Consider the following 23,350-nt stretch of genomic DNA (forward strand, 5'->3'; position numbering starts at 1 on the left):
TTAAAGAGGCTAAGGCTCTATTTGATCCTTAAAATTGAATTTTATTCTAATGATCATAGTTTAGATAAAAATTAATTAAACTAATATAGTTGTTCGTGGAATATATTTGTATATTATTGTTGGTCATATGGGAGAGATACTTTTGTACTGCACTTCTGCTACAGAGAAGCGAGTCGAGGAGTGTACTATACATTAGAAATATAAGGATTTATGTAGAAATATAGGGAAGCGAGTCAAACAATGTACATTAAAAATATAACGTGAGGATCTATAGAAATATACTTGCCGCCGTTAAATAGATTCCAATTCATGAAGGAGCCTAAACCTCATCCAATTCACTGTTCTCACACGATGGATTTCGACTAGGAAGCCCTGGGATGGGGGTAGATCGTACAGAAATCATAGAGCAGACAAGGGATATCTGCCGCATGACCGCATCATCAGTTGAGATTTTTGGAAGCACGTTGATGCATAGCATCCAGCATCCTCTTGGAAGTTGCTGGGGGCGGTGACGGAACTGGAAGCAGCACAGCAATGCCCGCGCCACAGGCATGGCCATGGCCAGCCCACCTAATTTTGTCTCTAGCACATCTCCCCTTGCCCGCAGCAGGTGGATGGAACAGCCGGCGACCGCTTTCGTTTTCTGTTAGGGCCCGGATGCTCCGCAGATCCAACATGGGCGACCCGTGAGAATGGTTTCTTTTTTGTTTCTTTTTTTTCTCAGTTGCTACTAGGTAGATCCAGGGATTTTCCCTCTTTTCTGATAATGGTCAAAGGTTCTTTTTCTTGGCGGCGTGCGAATATTCTCCGGTGTCTGCAATTTTTGGTATTCACATGGATGTGTACTTGCTTTTGTACCCAAGGTACCGGCAAAGACGAGTATTCAAGCAAAGGTATTCCTCTTTTGGATCCTGGGGAAAGTTTTCAAGGACAGTTTGAGGATAACATTCTTCTGGAGAAAGGTGAAAACATTAATTTGTTGCAGGACGAGAATATTACCCTCAAATTATCAGGGACAACCTCAAGCAAAAGTAGAATATCTAGCCTCTCACAGAGACCGTCTTATCCTATGATTACACAAATATATGAATAGTTTGGGCGCAGAGAAAAACCTTCTTTTATTGATTTCTATCATGATATATTAGCAAATATGTTCGAAAAATTAGATAAATTCACCTTTCTCGGAACATGTAAATTTTTCTCATCCTATGACCCTAATAATTTATTTATAGTGAAATATTTCTACAACATGTCTCGGGAATCTAATGTACGGCAGATTCAGTATCTATATAAACAATCCCAAATCTGAAAGCCTAGCTCACATCAGAAAGATAATTCTAACGTCCGGATGTCCGATAGAAAATTTCCTTCCCATCGGATGCTCTGATGAAATATTAAAAATTATTTAATGAAATATGTGCGGTCACTGTTTGCAACATGAAAAATGATGCGTAAAAAATAACTATATAGTTCGACGCTGGGATAGAAAATTCCCGCCGCAACATGAAGTTGCAATATTAATGCTTAATTATTGCAATATATGTCGGAGCATCCGATATTTTTAAAATTTCGGACGTTAGTTTTATAGCATTACTGTAATTCCTCCCACGGAAGCTAAAAAAAAAAAGAGAAAGCTTACGGGGTCCCAGGCGCAAAAGCACACGCCCAGGCGTTACTTAATCCAAATTTTCCCAACCCCCATGCTTCCCCTCCTCTCTTCTTCCTGCCCAGCCTCCAATTGGAAACCCATCACATCTCCGCAAGCAAAGCAAGCAGCAAGAGCCAGCCAGCTTCCACCTCTACCCCAGCCAACCCATTGAGCATAACAGCTAGTGCCAATTCTGGCTTAATTAATCCTTTTCTTTATACCACCTCCCTCGTGGCCTCGGTCGCCTCAGCTCCGCCTCCAAATCCGATCGATCTCCGCAGGCTCCAGATCCCCGGCGGCCGGAGGCAGCGAGCTCCCGGCGGTGGACCCCCAAGCGGCGCTCGTGTCTTCGCTCTCTCCAATCAGGTATCGACTCTGTGCCGTCCGTGCTGCGTTTCTATCTGTTGCCCTGCTCGGCCGCTCCTGGCATTGGGTTCCGCTGCTGGAAAGATGGCGGCTTCCGTGCTGTTTGGCATTTCCTCTCGCTGTTCTGGGCGTAAAGCTTCGGTTTTTACGTGAATTTACGAGCGAATTCCGGTGCTAGAGCTGTGATTTGGCTTGCTTTGGTAGTTGTGGGCGGGGGTTGGGCGCTTACTGGATCGAGCCGGTAATGCGATTGGGATGCGGTGGTTTGGTTTGGTCAGAGCTTGACTTTTCGCCAGCCGCCGCCGTGGACTCGCTCGCCGTCTTTTTGTGTAAATCACCTGATTTGGACTTTGTAGTTCACCTACCTCGATATAATTGCTGAATTGCTCGACCAACTTGGAAAGCCTGCATCTTTCAGGGCTTTGGATTAGTGATGCTCATTCAATCTTAGTAGCTTGCATCGCAATTTCAGAACAGATCACTACTGATCCATACTAGTTAGTGCATTGGAAATTGTACTAGAACAACCATCAGGTTACTGGGGTGGAGTGCTTGTTTGTAGAATTGTAGGGGCAAATCTTGGTGACTGACTTGAATATGCCACAATAAAAAGCATGTAGGAGCATTCTTGGTTATTTTTTGAATCATTTGGATTTGGATGGGTTAATGTATTGATGCTGTGCTTGTCGTGTATTGCAACTGCAGAAAAGATCCTTCACCTGAAATTTCATCAGGCCCTGTAGTAGCTGCTGAATTACTGGAGTTTGATGGTGACAAAAGAGCTTTAGATGATCTGAAGATGGTGGGGAGATAGAAGTTCCACAAGTGTACAGTGGGGTGACAAGGATATGACTGTCATGATGCCTCAGCGTCATCGGGCTGCGGCCAAGAAGCCCATGTGGATAATCGTGCTCTTGTCAATGGTTTGTGTCGTGTTGATTGGGGCTTATGTCTTCCCACCACGGCGCTACTCTAAGTGCTACCTCTTTGCTTCAAGCGTATGTACACCTTTCAAGGATTGGCTCCCTTCCATGGGCCGGCGGGAGCGGACTGATGAGGAGATTATTTCATCTGTAGTTATTAGGGATATCCTTTCAATGCCCATGCCTGTGTCAAAAAATCCAAAGATCGCCCTTATGTTCTTGACACCTGGTTCATTACCCTTCGAGAAATTGTGGGAGAAGTTTTTACAGGTTGGTCCAAATGTACTTTCTGTCTCTGTGCCACTTCATGAGTATAATTCTTTCTAGGATATTTGTGCTTCCTTTAACTGGAAGGCGTCATAAGCCTTTCAAATGTAGATATATAGACACCCAGGTTGGGTCCATAGAAACAATTTAGTGGTTTACTTCCTTGTTTTTTAATGTTTATTATTATAATATGAGTATAGGATGCGGTATTATTGAATATTGGTTCCATAGGAATGCTTTTGTTTGTTTTTTTTTCTGGAGAGGAGGTAAAAATTAGCAGTAGGGTTGAATACTTGAATCACCATGGTGTCTGCTTTAGACAGCTATGCTGAATCTTGAACTTGTCTGTGTAAAGTCGGTGTCCCCAGCAGACATATGCTTGCTTTCTATAGAAAGCAGGGCCAAATGCCTTTGGTCCAAATGTGAGTATGAATTTTGCCAATATGTCGTGCTACAATTAGAAGTCTAGAATGATAGATGTTGCTCAAATTAATTTTTTTATGCATGTGCTGATAGCATAGGATTCTCATGCATCTTTGAGCATTGCATGATGAAGAATCTATTTATTTTATCTGTATAAATAGGTTAAGCATGTTTTCACCTTATTGGTACCAAGCCTGCAATATTTTATTGCTAGTAAGTACTAGTCTGTAGTGATAAATTCTATCTCTTATATAGTTTATTATTTTAACTTTATATAAAATTGAATCACTCTGACTTCTCTAAACAGGGACACGAAGGAAGATACTCCATCTATGTGCATGCATCACGTGAAAAGCCTGTTCATACTAGTTCTTTGTTTGCTGGTCGGGATATTCACAGTGACGCGGTAATATTTTTTATCTGTGTTTCATACATTTGTATTTAACTGTCTTAAGATATATCCTTTATCAGGGTTGTCTGGAAGAAAAGCCCTCCCTCTCCCTCCCTCTCAGATTAGTTGTTTTGGCTTAGATATAGAGTTTGAAATTCAGTTTGTTGGACAAGTTTAGTATTTGGTTAGGATTGCTTAGCTCGGTTTGTTAGAAGATAAGTTAAGATGAGTTGTAAGCTTGAAGGATGTGTAACGTATACCATCCCTATATATGGGGGGGTGCTGATCAGGGAAATCAAGCAAGAATTAAACCTAAATACTCAGAGTCTCCCTTCGAGGGCGAGTACATTTATCCTTGTCTCTGTCTCGCCTACTTCTCTCCCAAATTCAAATCCCACACCATCTGGTATCAGAGATCTTCAAGATCCTGTGCCAACCTCCCACCACTGCCATCCCCAGCCACCATCAAGCCATCGGCGACAAGCTGCTGTCGGTCGTTGAGGCCAATACACACAAGACCCAGTACTATTCCCTCAACGTTGCTGTTACCTACCTCCAGTCCAAGCAGATTGACGGCACGGGGATATCAGCTCCAAGGAAGGTGTCCACAACAAATCCTAACAAGATCACTAGAAGCTTTTTGTACTGAGATTTGAGAATACTAATGTGAACTGCTGTATCCACCGCTGCAAATTGAAGGGATTCTTGTCCTTGTCCATGAGTATCTTCAGTTGGATTCTTCTCCGCTAATGGACTATAGTACTGCTTTACGCTATAATTTTGTGGCTGTTGAATTTGAGCATAGCATGTATTTATTATGCAGGTAGTATGGGGATTGATTTCAATGGTTGATGCTGAGAAGAGACTACTAGCGAATGCTCTGGAAGATGTTGATAATCAATTTTTTGTCTTGCTCTCTGACAGGTTCTGTGTCTGATTATGGTGATTGCATTTTGATCCTTTGTTCTTTATTATTGAGCCATCTTTGCTTTTATTTTACAGCTGTGTTCCACTGCATTCATTTGATTATGTGTATAATTACCTGATGGGAACGAACATTAGCTTCATTGATTGGTAAGAACACTGGAACTTATGTTTCAAAATCAATTTGAAAAAATTATATGAAAATGTTTTCTTTTGACTTTTTTTTATTTCTTGAAGATGTTCATATATCCACTCACTTAGATTCTTGTCTGCCTTTGTTTTCAATATTTAAGTTTCAAGGATCCAGGTCCACATGGCAGTGGAAGGTATTCTATTGAGATGTTTCCTGAAATTGACGAGAGAGACTTCAGAAAGGGTGCCCAGGTACAATTATTCTCTATTGTAGTTTGTTAGGATATGGAATACTTGCTGCTACGAAATTCATTCATTTAATAGTATATCATTTGTCAAAGAGATTACATAGCTTAAAGCTGACATGTTTAGAATTTGGTTGTTGACTACCGAAATCTAATCTTAAATTCCTTCTTTGTGTAAATTGCTGTTCTTGTTGTAGTGGTTTGCAGTTACTCGGAGACACGCTTTAATGATTCTGGCGGACAGCCTGTACTACAAGAAGTTCAAGCTATATTGCAAGGTATATTTATGGAGTTATTATCTTTAATTAATAGAACGAAACTAGATACCAAATGACAAGGTAGGAAACATGCATACAATACAACCATAACTTGATTTACAATATGTATTTTTTTAATATAAAGTCCAGTGTTGTTTTAGTTTCAGTAAGAAATTTGGAAACTAACTCTAGAAACTCTGTTTGGATAAGGTACTAGCATAAAAAAAATCCAGAACTCACATAACACCTTGATTTGTAAAAAAGCAAAATGGACTTCAGAAACTAAGGTTGAAGAAACTGAAGCAAATAGTTGAATATGTACAGGGACAAAGATAAATGTGTGAATTTCATTGCAAAGTTCCTCATAACAATCGAAAAGGGTCCATATGTTCGAGTCACCATTTCTCAAGTCTGAACCAATCGTCATTATTTTCACCTTTTACAGTTTCACAAATACTTTTCTAGTAAACTCAATTTTTTTTGCTAAGGGAATTACCTTTCTCCTGTAATCTGCAGCCAGCGGAGGGGCGCAACTGTATTGCAGATGAGCATTATTTGCCAACCCTGTTCAATGTCAGTATTCGCTATCTATAAAAGTGACATTCAGCTTTTATTTCTTTAGGTTGCTTGGTTAATTCATTTCGATAACTTCAGATGGTAGATCCTGGTGGAATCTCTAATTGGTCAGTTACACATGTGGATTGGTCTGAGGGAAAATGGCATCCAAGGTCATATAGCGCTGCAGATGTCACCTATGATCTCTTAAAGAATATAACGGTATGTTTTTCCTAGCTGTGTGATTTTTTTTTTCATCTAGCACATATTAATGTCCATTCTCTGATGTGCATTACTGTTGTACAGGCAATTGATGAGAACTTCCATGTAACTAGTGATGAGAAGGTAAGCACAACAATTTATAGCCATTATTCTTTCTAAGTTTTGACGAACAATAAATAAAGAAATTGTTCATGAACTTCACCATGGATTATGCCAACTCCTTAATTGTATTTCACATCCATGAAACAATAAAATTTCCAGCTTCAATGCATCTTAACAATAATTGAATGCTGGTGTGCTAATTTTTTTTCTATTGCAGAAACTTGTGATGCAGAAACCGTGTTTGTGGAATGGATCAAAGAGACCATGTTATCTTTTCGCTAGGAAGTTTAATCCTGAAGCACTTGACAACCTACTGAAGCTGTTCACCAGCTACACATCTGTTTAAGTCCAACCTAATTCTTTGCCTTGGGCATATGGTCTGATTGAAGCCTCAAATTCCACAAGCTTTTTCCTTGTTTATGTAAATTGTGAGGTCTATACTCTTAACAAGGATCAGAGCCGAAAGATACCGATTACCACTGCATCAACAGTGACGACTTGGAGCTCTCGGTCCCACGGAAGGGCCACAGCAATGTTCATAGAATGACACTGCCCTCATAGTAATTTATTGTGTTCTATGTGTGTTATATTTAGTCCCCTTCTCCTCCCTCATTCGTTCCTGCCTCTTGGAGAAGAGATTTTTGTCATACTGTCATTATACGATACATTCTTTGTAGACACAAAGTGATAGCTAGAGAACTTCCACATAACTTTGTAATTTTTATTTTTATTTTTTGTTAACGAAAGGTTAATCTATCACTATGGATTGAGTGTACTATCTTAGTTGTTACTTTGCTCTGAGATTTTCATACATAAATTCAAATCTCTATTATCTTGATTAATATGAGACAAAAAAAAGGCACATTGCCCCTGCTGCTTATGAAATCAAAATACCTACAATTTAACTAGAGATAATTCCTACCTCCGAGACAATACTCTGACATCTAGGTCCACCTGTCATAATTCTATCCTGGCCCACAAAATCCACGACCTATTTATACGGGTCCACATCCAGCCACGTAGCACCACTCAGGTGCGTACACGTGGCACCACTCCCCGCTCCTCCCTCCACTTTCCCTTCCATTTCGCAAACCGCCCCTAAAATTCTCAAAAACTTTCAAATCCCCGGTCCAAGAAATGCTTCTCCACTTCCTTTCTTCCTCTTCCGCCTCCTCCCCTCTCTGCCCCCGATTCCTCCTCCACCCCAATCCACCAGCCAGCCTCCGTTTCCTCGCCATGAGCGCCGCCGCCTCAAGCTCCTCGTCCCGGCCGGTTCGCGGCGCGGCGGTGCCGGTGCCTTCTCTCAGCGCCGACGAGACCGGCGCGGTGGCTGACGAGGCCTTCCAGAGGCATACGTCGCCGAGCTTGAGGAGAGGCGGGGCCGGGGTGGCCGTAGTGTGGTTCAGGAACGACCTCCGGGTCCTCGACAACGAGGCGCTGGTGCGCGCGTGGGCGGCGTCCGAGGCGGTGCTGCCGGTGTTCTGCGTTGATCCTCGGGTCTTCGAGGGGAGCACGCACTACTTCGGGTTCCCCAAGACTGGAGGTGAGGACCGATCAATCCTGCATTTTGCTGGTTGCTGCTGCATTTGAGACTCGAGAACGATAAGGAGTTTGATGATTTCTTAGCATCGTAGAGCAAAATGCAAACAATTCCTGATTGGGAAATCTTGCTGATTTATGTGTATTTGTTTGTGTTTCCGGTGGAAATCCAATCACCTATTCAGCATTGAGGGCACAGTTCTTGATAGAGTGTCTGGGAGATCTGAAGCACAATCTGAAGAAAAAGGGTCTCGATTTACTAGTTCGACACGGCAAGCCTGAAGAGATCCTTCCTTCAATTGCAAAGGCTGTCAGTGCACATACAGTAGGTTCCTCTGCACAATTCTGTCACTGAATTAACTCTAGAGCAGCTTGATATTGAATTCTAGATCTTGGGGTAGTGGATTCATGGTAGGAAGCAAAGAATAAGTCAGTACGTGGTGTGTCTCCAGGTTTATGCTCATAAGGAAACCTGCAGTGAGGAGCTCTTCGTCGAGTGCCTCGTGCGCCAAGGCCTAGAGCAAGTTCAGATTACTCAAGGAGGAACATCTGGCCAGAAGAAATCTCCGAACCCCAGGTTGCAGCTCATCTGGGGAGCAACAATGTACCATATCGATGACCTCCCGTTCACTGTGAACAACTTGCCAGACGTGTACACACAGTTCAGAAAGGTAGGGATTTTCTTTTGCAAATTCTAGGAAATTCTAGGCTGTTTTCCAGGAGTGATGGTGTGATGTTGGAGCAACATTTTTACCAGGCAGTTGAATCGAAGTCCTCGGTTAGGAATTGCAGCAAGTTGCCGCCATCGCTTGGGCCGCCCCCTAGTTCCGGCCTAGATGAGATTGGAGGGTGGGGGGCAATACCAACACTGGAGTCGCTAGGCCTGAGTGTCACAAAGGCAGGTTTAGTTGAAGCCAGTTGCGCGTTCGTCAGAAACTTCACTAGTTCTAATTTTGTTCAGTACTGTTTCCTCCTCTCTGCAGTCTGAGAAGGGAATGCATTCCAAAGGAGGAGAGAATGCAGCTCTTGGAAGAATCCATGAGTACTTCTGGAAGAAGGATCAGCTGAAAGTCTACAAGGAGACAAGGAATGGCATGTTAGGTCCAGATTACTCCACGAAATTCTCTCCTTGGCTTGCTTCTGGCAGTCTTTCGCCACGTTATATTTGCGAAGAGGTAAAGAATTCATGATTGACTGCAGAGATCGTTAGCTTTGCATAATGCAATATGTTGTGTCCTTCCATGGTGCAGGTAAAGAGATATGAGAAGCAAAGAGTAGCAAATGATTCTACATACTGGTTAGTGTGCCTTATAAGTTTTACTGTTACCAGGCTCAAGTTCCAGCTAAATTGCCCATGAAATCAAATTTATTATGTTTTTATTCTAGTTTCATGCTGAACTTGTTCAGGCACGTTGTTATTCATATATATTGGGCGCATTTTTCTGATATGCGAATGGCTTCAGGGTTTTGTTTGAGTTGATATGGAGAGACTACTTCAGATTTCTATCAGCAAAATATGGGAACTCCATTTTTCACCTAGGTAAGGACTAAATATGATACTGTCTCTCTTGCTCTTAGATTTTGTATAAAAGGATCCTCTTAAATTTTTATAATGAAAAGAATGTACAACTATTTCATTGAGAAAATCAAATATTTCCATTTGGATAATAAAACTTAGAATACTCCATTCCTGCTACAAATTACTGTTGTAGGAGGTCCGAGGAAAGTAGTATCCAAGTGGAGTCAGGACCAAGCATTGTTTGAATCTTGGAGAGATGGTCGAACTGGGTACCGTATTTCTCAATTGTTTTCGATATTTCAATATCTGGAGCTATCATTCATCATGCCTATTGATTCAGCCATGGTAATAAATTTACAGCTACCCTCTTATTGATGCCAACATGAGGGAACTTTCAGCCACTGGTTTCATGTCTAACCGTGGCCGTCAGGTAACCTTCGACATCTGAGCACATAAGCAGGCAAATGCTGAGGAGTTAATTCTGTGGACCACAAGTTCCGAATTATTCATCTCTCTGCCATTGCTTCTATGTAGATTGTCTGCTCATTTCTTGTCCGAGATATGGGTATAGATTGGAGAATGGGAGCAGAATGGTTCGAGACATGCTTATTGGATTATGACCCAGCTTCAAATTATGGTAACTGGACATATGGAGCAGGTTGGTCCTGTTTTTTACTAGTACCCAATAGGGAAAATATATTACTAAATTCTGGATAGAACAGTATAAACAAAGAAACATATTCTACCTGACAAATTTTATCGCTGTACTCTGACAGGAGTTGGCAATGATCCACGAGAAGATCGATACTTCAGTATCCCAAAGCAAGTAAGCATCAATACTCCAGACTAACAAATGAAATCTGAAATACTTCTTTGACCAGACTGAACTCTTACCTCGAAAAATCATACTGTAACGAATAGGTAAATTAGCTTATGTTGACACTGGAATGCAATTGTAGGTTTTCTGCATCCACTGACCAAGATGTTAATTTTACAACATGTTTGTATTTCATCATAGCAATACTAATCATACCACAATCAACTGTCGGTGACCGTGTGTGAACATGCTTCTGCAGGCCAAAATGTACGATCCTGAAGGGGAGTACGTCTCATACTGGTTACCAGAACTCCGGTCGCTGGCGAAGGAAAGAAGAAACTTCCCAGGGGCGTCATACATCAGGCAGATCGTCCCACTGAAGTTCGATGGTGGAAATCAGAAAAAAGATCAGCAGTTCAACCGGCAGAGAAGGCCGAACATGTGTAGAAGGAGATGAAGTAAATTAACATAGTTGGTTGGAGAGTGCACGAATTTTTCTATGGCCTTATGCAAAAGTCCATTGAAGGATTCATCTGTGTTTTGCATTGTTTGTCAGCACATCCAGCACAGAGCATCAGAAGGCATAAACATCCCACATCCAGCACATTACAACAGAGAGACTGAAGAAAGGCAAACATTTTCGTTCTGGTTACCTCATTTCTCAACAAATTTACAAGTGCTTATTCACCAAAACTAGCTCCATTAACCAAAAAAAACTAAGCAAAAAGATATTTACAACACTGCCGATGACATTCTCTAAACACTCAAATGAGACATTTCACACCTTCAAAAGGCACGATGACTCTATGTACAAGTTAGCCTTGCTGGGAGAAGCAGAGTTACAACTACGTCACTGAGAGGCCATGAAACTGATAAATATAGCTTCAAGCCTTCGTAATAGATCCTTTTGTGCCACAGTAGCGAGCATTGTAGCCCTTGGTCGGTATAGGAATTCCTATAGACTGATCAACACCTTGCACCTTCCATGCACAGAATTGGGCATCATGAACAAGAGGATTGGTTGCACGAACTGGCGGAGACCCCATGAAGTACGGAGGTGAAGCCTGCAGATTGTGAAACCTTCTAGCTTAGAATATCAAGATGGTTTGGTTCCAGGTAAAGGGTGGCACTTTATATTTACCTATGCTAGAAATTTACTCCAACACCAACTCAAAACAGACAGAGAAAAAGGAAAGGAAAGCTTGCTAAGAGAGCGGAAGCACATTTGAAAAGGCATCATATAGTAGTATGATAAAAGAACTGTAGAGTAACAAACCTTGCTCAGAATGAAATCAGAAAGATCTTGTGCAGCTCTCAGCTCACGATCCCTATACCATCTGAGTCGTGAAAAAAAAAACACGAGCACGATTAAACATCAGAATGCTGAAACTCAGCTTTGTGTATGATAGAATACACAAATATTTAGAAGTATGATAGCAAGTAAGTACCACAACTTCCATATGGATCAGATCAGAGGGCTGGACCGTACCTGCTGCTTTTACATGGAATTGGACATCTGATCGCTCCATCTCTACTTTCTGGGCTTTGGCAGGTTTCCTTCAGTGTTTCTGCTCTCAGACCCTGTAGCCTTTTCATTTCCTCCATTGCTTCATTTCCGTAAAATGCGAAACCTTTTGATAAGATGGTATCTCAGTCACAGATTCAAGGTTTCCTCAATGCTGAAACTATATTATTATGCACATAGGATCGCAGGTAGAACCTGATGAAGGATTAGCTGAATTCGTCAAATGTTCCAAACCCATGACAGGAACAGGAAATAGGCTCCTTCAAAAATCGAAGCCCCTGCACAATCAAGTACAAGTCCAATAGTTTAAAGAGTAAATAAACTGTAAACAAGTTCGCATAATGGCACCCAATATCAAACACCCATCAACAACAAATGAAATGAAGATGACCCCGTGTCTTCTAACTTCCAGAAGCAGGATTCAAGTATTCCCAGTATCAACGGCAGAGTTTGCATTTGATGTATTCAGCATCTTTCAAACATAGTCCCAGAATCATTACTGCTGGAACTTCTCGTGTCCACAGAGATAAAAAAATTACTTTTTACACATCAGACAATTATATCCCAAGGGAAAACGAAATGCCTATGCAAATTCGCTTCCTTTCCCCCACGAAAGTCCCCAGCTTGTAAGAAAAAAAAAGAAAACATAAACTACACCAAATCAATTGTCACCCATCTAGAATATTGGTCCCAGTTATCTCAGAGGCCCATCTGGAATAAAAGCTCGTGTTTTGAACCACCAACATTGACAAATGAATAACGCTACTAATCTGGGAATTCACACCGCGAAAACTCCGCCTCGCGCACTTCTCTATCCCCAGATTTCAACCCACACACGACCCCTGGCCCAACCTAAGCCAAGAACCGCCTCGATCTTTCGACAATACAGCGAATAATCTACAGCAAACGAACGCCGCCTGGAAAAAGAGCGGCCGCTAGTGACCTCCTCTCCGCCACCCGGTGCTAGTCTAGTTCGCCAGATTGGCGGTCCTCAAGGCCAAGAGGAGGAATCGCAGAGGAACTCACCTGAACCGCCGGGAGAGGGGGCGAGGAGGCGGCGGAGAAGGGCGTAGTAAGAGTAAGACGTCAGGCGCGTAGAACCGCTCCGCCGTGCCGCGCGCTCCCCGGCCGCCTTTCCTCTCGGCGAGCGTGAAGGGAAAGCGAGCGAGAGGGAAGGGAAAGCGGGGCCGTTTGCCCCTCGGTATTTATCCGAGAGGACGCGACGCAAACGCAAGCGACCGGGCGGGGGGGCTAGGGCGCTAGCCTCACGTGGCTGGGCTGCGACGCGACGCGACGGCCGAGGGCGAGAGGATAAAGGTTTGCGTCGCGGGGACGAGAGAGAGCGTATCGAAAGCGAAGCGAAGGAAGCGAGCGGGCAGGCGGGAGGAGCCGCCGGCCGCGCCCCGCGCGAGGGGCTGACGGCGCGGCGCGTGCGCGCGTGACCGTGTCATGTGCAGTGCAGTTGCGCGGCTCCCTTCCCGTGGGCCGTGGCAGTGGCACCCGCGCGCGCCGCCGTATGGTGCTGCCCGACAACAGTTTTTCCGGTTTTCTTTACTAAAGTGTAGATGTTCATGTGATCGACCTAATTAATTATACGTTTATTGTTGAGACTATTATTTGCTTGTACTAATCTGTTCTTTTTTTGTTTTCTAGAGGTTATTTTTAAGGATGTTATACATAATATTGTTAAATTACAAATATTCTCAATTCAACTCATTGTAGATATTGTGGCGTACGAAGAATTGTAGTGCATACGGTATACCATAACACCTAACATAATATAATGCAGCACGATATGCATATATTTCTGTTTCTTTCCATCCTACCATATTGTTTGGAAGTAACACGTACGGTGCGTTTGGTTGGGGAGCGAAGTAGAACGGAGCGGGCTCCGTCCCAGATTCTAGGAACAGAGGCGCTCTATTCCGTATTTGGTAAACTGAAACGGAGCGGCCCTATTTTTCGTTTGGTTGCAGAGTGAACTGGAACAGAGCGGCTCCATCCTGTGTTAGGTTGAGGAGTCAGAGGAAGAACAAAACTGTGCACAGAGACGGGAGAGCAAGGCAGGAGCGAGTTCGGAACGGAGCGGCTCCGTCCGTCCAATTTTTTGGAGCAGGCTCATTCAGCATCGGACGGGAATATTCCTATCGGGAGCCGCTCTGCTCCACAAGTCTGGCAACCAAACATCTGCAAAAGTAGGATGGAACGACTCCATTCTACTTCACTCCCCAACCAAACGCACCTTATGTACACTTACGTATTATAGACGTGCATGTGAAAGCCAGCATGTAACGTGTGCACGTACATTGATGTTAGCATGGCAGTATGGCATCCGCGCACGGCCGATGCAATGCAACATGGCAAATAGCTCTTTATAGTTCTTTTATTTTAGCAATCTTTTAAAGAGACACATGACATCTTGTACATCCGTATGACGTTGTATTGCATAGGTCGATAAGCTGATACTTTATTAGCGTTGCAACGTATACAGTGAGCATGAGACTTGACATTATCGTGTACCTAAAATACCATCTAATGCAATGTAACATGGCCACTTTATATTTCTTTCTTCTTTTAGTTTTTTTCCTTAAAAGGGACCGTGCTATTTTGCATGCTTGTACAATGTCATTAGATAAGGATGAAAATAAAAATCTTTTTGTTTCTTTTTTATGGAGGGTGAGGAACGTAATGTCATTGAAAATTTCCACCAAATACCACGCGCCACCGAAATTGGCATATCCATGTCTCCTATATCCGTTTTGCTGTAAGGCAACATTTGGATTTGAACGCACCAAAATTCTATTGGAAGCAAATAAAAAAACGCAGAACGTCTTCTCTAAGTTTCTATCTACTTAACAAACAATCTAGTAAAATAACATTAAAGTAAACCTTAATTATTGATAGGATGTCACATCTCACCTCTTTGACATTTAAGCTATCTTTAGCACACACTCGTCATTTTCTTGATTATTATGATTCTTATGAAAACACAATTATTTACATGAAGATTTATATAAAGAACCTCAAATGTGCTATAGATACCATACTCATTTCATGATTTCAATATTTGGTACATGACTTTCACAATTCTTACAAAAACGTAACATATTAATAAGTTGGACAGAAAGACCCTATAAAGCTTTACTGTTCCCTTAAAATTTCTACACAACTATTAGTTTTAGATCCTGAGCTTCAATGTGATATAAACATCATGTTATTATTAGACAAAATTATCGCTTTTTGGGATTAAATTTCAGACATGTCTCGTTAATTTTGCTATTTTATTAGTGGTAGGCTGCGGCGAGATGAATATGATAATTTTATTAATTTTGAAGCACGTTGATCTAATATAGCGTGCATTAGGATCTCTAGTATGAAATAATTGAAAAAAAAAGTGATGCAAGGCGGCCGTGTAGCAGCGCCCGAGGAAACAGGGCGCTGCAGCAATTCATCCCAACGACAGCTGTGATACAAGTCACAGGGGGCGGAGCCTCCCCGTTCCTCCCTCGCTTTCCCCTGTTCCTCGCCTCTTCCCCTCCTTTCCCACGCCAAGAAACCACGCTGCCACCGCCCTCCTCGATCCCAATCCCTCCCTCTCACGATCGCAAGCGGACGTCGACTCGTCCGGTCGGCCCGCCTCGCCAATCAGCATCAATCCTCCGCTTCCTGCTGCGGTGTGTCTGGTTCGTGCTCCGTATCGGAGGCTGGAGCCGAGATGACAATGCCGGGGTCTCCGGCGAGACCGAGCTTCTCGTCCCTCCGCGGCGCCCGGTGGCGCGCCGATCTCGGCATCCTCCCCGGCTCCGCCGCTGTCTCCATCGACGAGCTCCGCCGCGCCGCCGCGGACTCCCGCCGGAGGTCTCGTCTCGGGGCATTCCATTTCCTGTAGCGTTCCACCACGGAGAAGCTTCTCCCGTTTCTTGAAATGTTTAGCTACTCGGCAAATCTTTTTCTTTTTGGACCTAATTTTCTTGGTTCGATCTATCTTAGACTCTGATCTTAAGAATCCTTGTTTCTTGAGATACCAAAATGCGATGCCACTGTTCTGTTTATCTTACTTGCATTTTGTGTTTTGTTGGATTCAATGTTAACAAACTAGCAAGCGATTGGAAATACTGGATTGCAACTAGTGCACTATCCTGCAAGTAAAACAAGCTTATGGCTTGGATATGCTGATCAAGTAATCAAAATGCAAATTATCAGGAACCAGATGATCTTTGTTGTCACTGCTTTTTAGTATGGGGGTAAAAGATGCAAATTTTGCTGGGTCTCAGTTCTTTGACTCTTGAGCTTTAATTGCTGTTTGCTGCAGATATGCTAATCTGCGGAGGAGGTTATTAATAGATCCCCATCTTTCCAAGGATGAAGAAGGTGCCCCTGACTTGATTGTGGAGAATCCACTGTCACAGAACCCAGGTAGGTACTAGCTTTTGTCTTTAAAGTATGTTCTCTGAGTTGTCCTTGCTTGCAATACTAGGCATTCACTTGATATACTCCCACTTTAAATAAACACATGTAGATTAGACTGTTACATAAGATGTTCAAGCGCACTTTGCCAGCACGACTGTTGCATAAGATATTCAAGGGACTTTGCCAGCCTCATAATGGTTAATGCATTGAGATTTTGTAAGAGTTATGCACTATTCATGCTAGACAGCTAGAGTAAGAGATGAGTTGCAGTGTGCAGAGAAGGCAATGAGATGTTAAATACGGTCTTCTTTTACTTAAAGTGGAGGGGATATGCAGGCAGAAACGTTTCTGTTGCACTTTCATCTCAGCTGATAATAGACTAGTTACAACCAAAAGAAACACACTATTATTTTCCCATCAGTCAGACATTTTCTTGATTCAGCATTCAATACTATAGCAATGTAAGAAAGTGACACCTTTCGCAACTTGCCATTTGTGCCATTAGTGTTTTTAAATTTGTGCATCTTGAATGCAGACAGCACTTGGGGCCAATATTTCAGGAATGCGGAGCTTGAGAAAATGCTTAATCAAGATCTGTCCCGGCTGTATCCTGAACTGGGGGACTTCTTCCAAACAAGCACATGTCAGTCTATGCTTGGACGTATATTGTTAGTATGGAGCCTTAGATACCCAGAGTTTGGTTACAGACAAGGTAAGGCATTGACGTCTTCAATCACTGAGATTTCCTTCTCGTGAAAAAATGTTTGATACCAATGGAATATGTATACCTGCAACATGGTACGCCTAAGAGAAATCACGGCATACCGGTGGCTTCCCTTGAAGTTGGCCCCTAGATCTTCTATTCATTCATTTTTTTAACATGGAGCCACTATGTGCTACCGAAATTTCACTTCTAAAATAGCAGCCTAGTTCTTATGGCAATTATTAATCTAATTTTGGTTGGGCACATCTATGTTGCACATTGAAGTAAAGTTTGTTTGACCTATTTAGATGACTAAACATTATTTTTGCCAAAGGTAAAAACATAAGTGCGCGTCTTTGCAATGACATGCCAAAAGCTTTCTAAACTGCCAAGTCCAAATTAGTAGGAGTTCAACCTTTGTTTTATGATGACATAAGCATCCATCTCTCCTTATTATATGTGTTTGTCAACGTAAATCACTTTCCTCCTACAGGAATGCATGAACTCTTAGCTCCTCTTCTCTATGTCCTTCATGCTGATGTGCAGCACTTCAAACAAGTCAGGGACCTTCATGAAGAGCTTTTGGATGATGATTTTGATGGCCAAACTTTTCCAGATCGGTCAAAGCTGAACAGAAGTGACAGGAAAAACAATGTTGAGGGTAGAACATCTAAAATTAGAAGTTTGGCTGACCTTGATCCTGATACTAGGGATCTGTTCTTGATAAATGATGCATACGGAGCAGAGGGTGAGCTGGGCATTATTTTATCAGAAAAGTTTATGGAGCATGATGCGTACTCTATGTTCGAGAATTTGATGAATGGTGCCCAAGGAGTGGTCGCTATCACTGACTTCTATTCTCTCAGTCCTGCACCAGAATCAAGCACTGGTTTAACACCTGTAAGGGAGGCATCATCTGCAATATATCACTTGCTTGCTAGTGTGGATGCCTCTCTTCATAATCACCTTGTGGAATTGGGGGTGGAACCTCAGTACTTTGCATTGCGATGGCTCCGTGTCCTATTTGGTCGTGAATTTTCACTTGACAATCTTCTGTTTATTTGGGATGAGATATTCTCTTCTCCTAACCATTTATATTCTACCGACATCAGTAAGACAGACTATCAGTTTAAAGTCTTATGTTCTCCTCGTGGGGCACTAATTTTGTCAATGGCAGTCTCAATGATGCTTCATCTCAGATCCTCCTTGTTAGGGAGTGAACATGCCACTTCTTGCCTAGTGAGGTTGTTAAATTTTCCAGAAGATATTGACTTAAAGACATTAGTTGAGAAAGCCACGTTACTGCAATCTATTGCCCTTGAAGCAAATCTTCCTTCATCTCCTGCGAGAGGAAAATCTCTCTTGACTACACCCAACTATTGGGAAGAGACATGGAAGATTCTCCAATCATCAATAGACCAAAAGGATGGTGGTGTCTTCAAGATGAAGGGAAGGGGCTTCTTGAGAAGAAGCTTGTCTAACACTAACACTGAATCAAATGTTTCCAGAAGCAAGGCTGCTAATTCTGAAAACAATTTGACTTCAACTAGGCAGCCTACTACTGATGAACTTCACAATACTGATGTAGTTCCTGCAAAGCTCATAAATAGTGTGTCACACATGCCTACAGAAGAACAAAAGGATCATATTGGTCAAAGTACTTCAGAGGCTATTGGGAGCAATTCAAAGAATGCTCATGAGACAGGCCAGCGTGATGGTTACTGCTCAACTTCAGGTGAAATTAGGGATTCTCTTGGAGCAGCCAGTGGGTATTTATCGAGGAGCAGTAGCACCTCTTTGTCATGTGGTACTGAATACGATCATGATACCCATCATATGGAAGAACCATGCGTTCCCTGTGATGACAATGTGGTTAATGAGCCTGATCCACACTCTGGGCACAGAGATAGAACTGATGAAGCAGCCACCACAATGAATCGAACATCTGGAATAGTGGGCACTCATCCAGTTCAACAGGAAAGACTCTGTTCTGTTGATGGAAAGTTGAAAGTAAAATATGACCAAAATCCCACAATGGCTGAAGGTGGCCAAAAGGAAACATTGGTAATAGGTTTGATTTCAAATGCGGCTGATAAAGAGTTAACCAGATCATTAAGATATCTCGGTGAATCAATGGATGAGAACATTCAGGTAACTTGCTTGACAAAAGCTAAAACGTGTATATTCCTTACCTGATTGATCCTTTTCTTTTGTAAAATTCATACTTTATGTTGGCGATCCTATAGGTGTATTATTCATTTAGGACTCATAGGGTTATATTCTGATAATTGTAGACACTAGAAAGGTTTAAAAAATAGTGAAGTTTGTACTTCCCGTCCCCTGCTTTTCTGTCTAATAAGTAAGAGGAAGAAAGGTCAGGACATGCATATAGTGCACCAGTTTTTGGATATATACATCTTAAGCTTAGTTCATGCTATACCTTTTGCTCATCTCTTTTCCCTTGGCTAATTTCCTAGTTTATATCACAGGCCATCGAGTTGCTATTTCAACCCAATTCACTCTCAACTTCGGTGGAGAAACTTGAGAAATCTATGTCTAGAAGCACAGAGCAAGCTAAGGCGGTAGCAGCTCTAAAAGAACTAAGGAAGATCAGTGACCTTCTACGTCAAATCTAACCAGTACAGCTATACATATTTTTTCTTCTCTATATATACGGTTTGATAGTTTCTATACATCCATTTGACAACGGATTTGATGTAACATGCCAACAGTGTATAACCATCTGATTGATTGGTAAATAGTAGTTTGTAAGATAAATCGTAATTGTACATCTGAACAGCTGTTTGATGGTTGTGAAGTGAAGGCTGAATATATTTTTTCTGTCTTGTGACCCAATAATAAATCTGCAAAGTTTATTCCAAATGTCCCGTTCTCTCTTTCCTTTTTTTTTTTAAAAAGAACTCTTTCCTATTTTGAGAACCAATCAAAGATAGCTGCTGGTGTCCCTGTGAGCCTCGTCAGAGATGCATCAGCTGTTTAGAAATTCACCATAAAACTATCATATGCCATGTTGCTTGCATCAGGTGCAACTTGACTTCCAGTTGATTTCGCTGTATGGGGTCCAGGCGGTACCAGGTGCTGGACTCTATCCAAAGAAGGGACCACAAAAATGTATGATACGAAGTTTCTACAGAGTAAAATAGCACCATAGAGGTGAAAGTTAATATCTTGAAGACCTGAACAAGGAATGAAGTAGATGCAGCGTCTATACGCCTCAATAGCTTAGCTTCATCAAGAATTCACATGGTGGATGAATTTACTGAAGATCAATCGGGATTGTAACTTGCTAAACAGAGATCAAGGCAAGAAAATTCACAAACAAAATTTTTGAAGCATAAGTTGTTCATGCCACCTTACAACAGTAGGTCACCCATACAAACAAGATAATTTAACAACCTAAGCTTTGATAGTATGCCTCTGAGCCCACTCATCTAAGTAGTGGTTGTTGTACAAATGTTCTCGTGTATGTCAAACATCAACTCTCGTTTCTTTTCCTGCCCTGAGATCAATTCAACTCCTGCAAGCAATGCACAATAATGTCAGCAGGATTCAAATACGAAACATCAGTGGTCCTTCAAAAAAAAAACATGATAACACTAGACTACACATGCAGCAAAGATAGTAGAATGTGATATCTGGTGTGAACCAAAGTGCTTGAAAATAAACTATTAACTTTCAGAGTATGAACCAAGCTATAAGAATTGTAAATCTTACTACTCCTGGAAATCATTTTGGTAAGTATATGTAGGATAACATGGTCTCCCTGTGCTGTCACACTAAATCAAAATTAATCTTGTAATGGCAACCACACAACATTGAACCACATAGAAGCTTCCAGTCAGATACAGGCAAGGAAACAAATAACAAAGGCTCAGAATGTGCAAAATACAACCATGCACAACTCAGAAAGGTGAACCGTATAAGAGACTACCAAGATGCAGAGCTAGTATGAGATAAGAAATTTGCAGACTACCAATCAGGACCCCTTATATTAACCAAGTCTATAACTCATGCTGCCAGGTAAAATAAGATACAAACAGCTGCGGAGTAGTTAAATGATCATGAGCCCTGTCATCATGGACAAACAAAATGTAGTTGGCTTGCATAGATTATTTCAATTCTAATGTACCTGCCTTGACAAGATAACCAGGGAGCAAACATTAAAATGATGCATACATAAGCCAGCAGGAAAATGATAGCTACGCCACATCAGTCAGCAGACCTTGTATGTCAGCCAAGAAAAAACACATCCCAAAGCTCATATCAGCCACTCAGCTGACAGAACCATCAAGTTTTATTGTCGGATTCTAACTTCTTGCCAATTAATGGCCAACTAATGGCTAACAAAACTTTGGCTTCGGCCAGCCATTTTTTTGGCAAGGTTGGGTAGGTTGTGACAGAAATTAAAGACACAAAGAATCAAACTTGTGTGTTTTGTAATCAATGGTAGAATCAATACTCCCCATTCCTTCAAACAGCAATCAATTATCCAAAATTCCGCATAAAAGGGTGATAATCCAACCATATAATGCTTCAAAAAAATTCTAGCTGAATTTTACTCCCCTAATCTTACCGCTCCAAAATCTACTAAGCTGAAATTCCACCACAATTACCAAAACCACAACGAAATTGAGGCCTTACCATCTCGCCGCGCACGGGGGGACCGCCTCAGGCGACGGCGACTGGGCTCGGGCCCGGCTTGTGGGGCGGCTCCTTGGCGTCGGCGAAGTCCTCGGCGTTGTAGACTACGGTGAGGAAGAGGGAGCACGAGGGGCACCGCGCAATCTCCTCCCCGAGGCGGAGGTCCTCGAGCGTGATCTGGAAGAGGTCGCCGCAGGGGCACGGGTACGTGTACGCCTTCAGCTCCGCGTTCCACTCCATGTCCTCGATCTCCACCTCGTCGTACGCCGACATCCCGCCGCGAAACCCTAGCCTCCGACCGCACCCGCAACCAGAGAGAACAGAGAAGACGCGTCGGTGTTCCGCGCCGCCGCAAGGAGGCAGTTGCGTGAGGGTAAGGCGGTGGCGGCGCTAATTTTCGGATTACCCCTTTGCGAACATTTAATTTGATTGTTACGAAAATATCCCCGGGGAGAAAGTGAGAAACCGGCGGAGGCAGCCTGCGGTTTCCGCCCAAAACGGACGCGGAACACGCACCCGATGCCAGCCCGACTCGGAACCGACCACCGGTTCTTTGGCGGAAAGGCCCTCGAACGACTGCTATATTTACCCGACGCTTTCCCCACCTCTCTCCCCAAGTCCCCAAACCTTCGCGGCACCGCCACGGCACAGCACGCGCCCGCTCGCCGTCACCCGCCGCACGCGCAGCTCCGTCTCCCAGGCTGCGAGCCCAGACCCTAACCACGTGACGTGAAGGCGTCCATGGCGCGCGTGCTCTCCTCCCGGGCGGCGATCCTGGCGCGCCGCCTCGGGGCCCAGGCCCAGCCCCAGCCCCAGCCCGGCGTGGTCCTGAGCCGCCGGCACAGCCACACCCGCCGGCGTGCGGCGGAGGTTCTCGAAGCGGAAGCCGCGGGACCGTCGAACACGCCAGCGGACGCCGCCACGGTGGCCCGGCGGCTGGAGGAGGCGATCGACGGCGCCATGGCGCGGATGGCCGAGCCCGAGTGGGCACCGTTCCGGCCCGGCACGTCCTACTTCGTGCCGCCCCGGCCCGCCGGCGCGGCCCTGGGGATCCTCGCCCTCGTCGGCCACGGTGGTGGGTTCGTGGAGCCAGCGGCGCCGCGGCGGGAGCTCTCCGCCGACGAGGCCCGCGCCGTCGCCGCCGCCTCCCGCGGGTACCCGTGCTCGACCTACTTCATCGATGGTAAGAAATTGGACTACTTGTGATCTCCATTTCAATATTCCGAAGAGCGGCACAATTCTGAACTGAAACGCATTGCATAAGATGTAAGAACCGCTAGAATTCAGAAATAATAAGTTTTTTAGTTCATCGTTTTGCTATGTTCCTCTGCAATCCGAATTGATGTGTGGCTCCTGCTTAGTGAAAGTTCTGCCTTACACGGAGTGTTGATGAATATGCAGGCCACTTTCCGGATGAAATGAAGAGCTCAAGTCTGGATAATCCAGCTCAAGAGGACTGAATGTAATGGGGCTACCTGCTACATGTTGCACTGGATGAAATTGGGGATCAAGAAAAGATGCCCCTTTTCATGGTCTCCTATCACTTACTCCTATTGTACAAAAGTTTGTAACACTGAATTCGTGATCTACTGTAGACCATGAAGTTGCACCGAATTCATGTGATCTTCTAATTTTTATGTAAGACTTGCCAATAAATAAAATCATGATTTCGCGGTCTTTTCTGATGTTGTCTGACTTCTGGGATGTATGATGGTAAACA

The 23,350-nt window shown here is 43.3% G+C and overlaps 6 protein-coding genes across 6 annotated transcripts; 4 read left to right on the forward strand and 2 right to left on the reverse strand.

Moving 5' to 3' along the window:
* Positions 1-1,698: 1,698 nt before the first annotated feature.
* Positions 1,699-7,245, forward strand: LOC112890666. The gene is made up of 11 exons (XM_025957514.1): positions 1,699-2,014; positions 2,720-3,207; positions 3,935-4,033; positions 4,842-4,942; positions 5,021-5,092; positions 5,236-5,326; positions 5,517-5,597; positions 6,093-6,149; positions 6,231-6,353; positions 6,438-6,476; positions 6,673-7,245. Exons 2-11 carry the CDS (start codon positions 2,863-2,865, stop codon positions 6,799-6,801), a joined length of 1,137 nt encoding a protein of 378 aa, XP_025813299.1. The 5' UTR covers positions 1,699-2,014; positions 2,720-2,862; the 3' UTR covers positions 6,802-7,245.
* Positions 7,246-7,571: 326 nt separating this feature from the next.
* On the forward strand, positions 7,572-10,982 carry LOC112890809 (cryptochrome DASH, chloroplastic/mitochondrial). Its single transcript, XM_025957670.1, has 12 exons — positions 7,572-7,998; positions 8,180-8,319; positions 8,447-8,665; positions 8,752-8,892; positions 8,978-9,169; positions 9,245-9,291; positions 9,458-9,534; positions 9,707-9,782; positions 9,874-9,943; positions 10,048-10,171; positions 10,290-10,339; positions 10,590-10,982. The coding sequence occupies exons 1-12, from the start codon at positions 7,593-7,595 to the stop codon at positions 10,785-10,787; spliced, it is 1,740 nt and encodes a 579-aa protein (XP_025813455.1). The 5' UTR covers positions 7,572-7,592; the 3' UTR covers positions 10,788-10,982.
* LOC112890810 lies at positions 10,952-13,374 on the reverse strand. The gene is made up of 5 exons (XM_025957671.1): positions 12,882-13,374; positions 12,051-12,133; positions 11,820-11,961; positions 11,607-11,667; positions 10,952-11,394 (listed from the first exon to the last, which is right to left on the reverse strand). Exons 2-5 carry the CDS (start codon positions 12,091-12,093, stop codon positions 11,215-11,217), a joined length of 426 nt encoding a protein of 141 aa, XP_025813456.1. The 5' UTR covers positions 12,094-12,133; positions 12,882-13,374; the 3' UTR covers positions 10,952-11,214.
* Positions 13,375-15,313: 1,939 nt separating this feature from the next.
* LOC112890841 (TBC1 domain family member 5 homolog B-like) lies at positions 15,314-19,880 on the forward strand. The gene is made up of 5 exons (XM_025957705.1): positions 15,314-15,713; positions 16,168-16,271; positions 16,801-16,977; positions 17,462-19,119; positions 19,458-19,880. The coding sequence occupies exons 1-5, from the start codon at positions 15,571-15,573 to the stop codon at positions 19,602-19,604; spliced, it is 2,229 nt and encodes a 742-aa protein (XP_025813490.1). The 5' UTR covers positions 15,314-15,570; the 3' UTR covers positions 19,605-19,880.
* Positions 19,881-20,227: 347 nt separating this feature from the next.
* LOC112889425 (diphthamide biosynthesis protein 3) lies at positions 20,228-22,049 on the reverse strand. Its single transcript, XM_025956044.1, has 2 exons — positions 21,631-22,049; positions 20,228-20,506 (listed from the first exon to the last, which is right to left on the reverse strand). The coding sequence occupies exon 1, from the start codon at positions 21,901-21,903 to the stop codon at positions 21,658-21,660; it is 246 nt and encodes an 81-aa protein (XP_025811829.1). The 5' UTR covers positions 21,904-22,049; the 3' UTR covers positions 20,228-20,506; positions 21,631-21,657.
* A 126-nt stretch (positions 22,050-22,175) lies between these two features.
* Positions 22,176-23,307, forward strand: LOC112889424. Its single transcript, XM_025956043.1, has 2 exons — positions 22,176-22,813; positions 23,032-23,307. Exons 1-2 carry the CDS (start codon positions 22,372-22,374, stop codon positions 23,088-23,090), a joined length of 501 nt encoding a protein of 166 aa, XP_025811828.1. The 5' UTR covers positions 22,176-22,371; the 3' UTR covers positions 23,091-23,307.
* The last annotated feature ends 43 nt before the right edge of the window (positions 23,308-23,350 follow it).

The sequence above is a fragment of the Panicum hallii genome, chromosome 4 (assembly GCF_002211085.1).
Source record: "Panicum hallii strain FIL2 chromosome 4, PHallii_v3.1, whole genome shotgun sequence".
In the NCBI taxonomy this organism is placed as follows: domain Eukaryota; kingdom Viridiplantae; phylum Streptophyta; class Magnoliopsida; order Poales; family Poaceae; genus Panicum; species Panicum hallii.

Excerpts from the sequence above, each read along its gene's own strand:
- LOC112890666 (XM_025957514.1), top strand. The coding sequence starts at position 2,863 with ATGACTGTCATGATGCCTCAGCGTCATCGGGCTGCGGCCAAGAAGCCC. Across the intron at positions 6,150-6,230 it reads ATTTGCCAACCCTGTTCAAT|ATGGTAGATCCTGGTGGAAT; the intron begins GTCAGTATTCGC and ends CGATAACTTCAG. Across the intron at positions 6,354-6,437 it reads ATCTCTTAAAGAATATAACG|GCAATTGATGAGAACTTCCA; the intron begins GTATGTTTTTCC and ends ACTGTTGTACAG.
- LOC112890809 (XM_025957670.1), top strand. The coding sequence starts at position 7,593 with ATGCTTCTCCACTTCCTTTCTTCCTCTTCCGCCTCCTCCCCTCTCTGC. Across the intron at positions 8,320-8,446 it reads AGGCTGTCAGTGCACATACA|GTTTATGCTCATAAGGAAAC; the intron begins GTAGGTTCCTCT and ends GTGTGTCTCCAG. Across the intron at positions 10,340-10,589 it reads ACTTCAGTATCCCAAAGCAA|GCCAAAATGTACGATCCTGA; the intron begins GTAAGCATCAAT and ends ATGCTTCTGCAG.
- LOC112890810 (XM_025957671.1), bottom strand. The coding sequence starts at position 12,093 with ATGGGTTTGGAACATTTGACGAATTCAGCTAATCCTTCATCAG. Across the intron at positions 11,962-12,050 it reads TTCAGCTAATCCTTCATCAG|GTTTCGCATTTTACGGAAAT; the intron begins GTTCTACCTGCG and ends TCTTATCAAAAG. Across the intron at positions 11,395-11,606 it reads CTGATTTCATTCTGAGCAAG|GCTTCACCTCCGTACTTCAT; the intron begins GTTTGTTACTCT and ends CACAATCTGCAG.
- LOC112890841 (XM_025957705.1), top strand. The coding sequence starts at position 15,571 with ATGACAATGCCGGGGTCTCCGGCGAGACCGAGCTTCTCGTCCCTCCGC. Across the intron at positions 16,272-16,800 it reads TCCACTGTCACAGAACCCAG|ACAGCACTTGGGGCCAATAT; the intron begins GTAGGTACTAGC and ends TCTTGAATGCAG. Across the intron at positions 16,978-17,461 it reads AGAGTTTGGTTACAGACAAG|GAATGCATGAACTCTTAGCT; the intron begins GTAAGGCATTGA and ends TTCCTCCTACAG.
- LOC112889425 (XM_025956044.1), bottom strand. The coding sequence starts at position 21,903 with ATGTCGGCGTACGACGAGGTGGAGATCGAGGACATGGAGTGGAACGCG.
- LOC112889424 (XM_025956043.1), top strand. The coding sequence starts at position 22,372 with ATGGCGCGCGTGCTCTCCTCCCGGGCGGCGATCCTGGCGCGCCGCCTC. Across the intron at positions 22,814-23,031 it reads CTCGACCTACTTCATCGATG|GCCACTTTCCGGATGAAATG; the intron begins GTAAGAAATTGG and ends ATGAATATGCAG.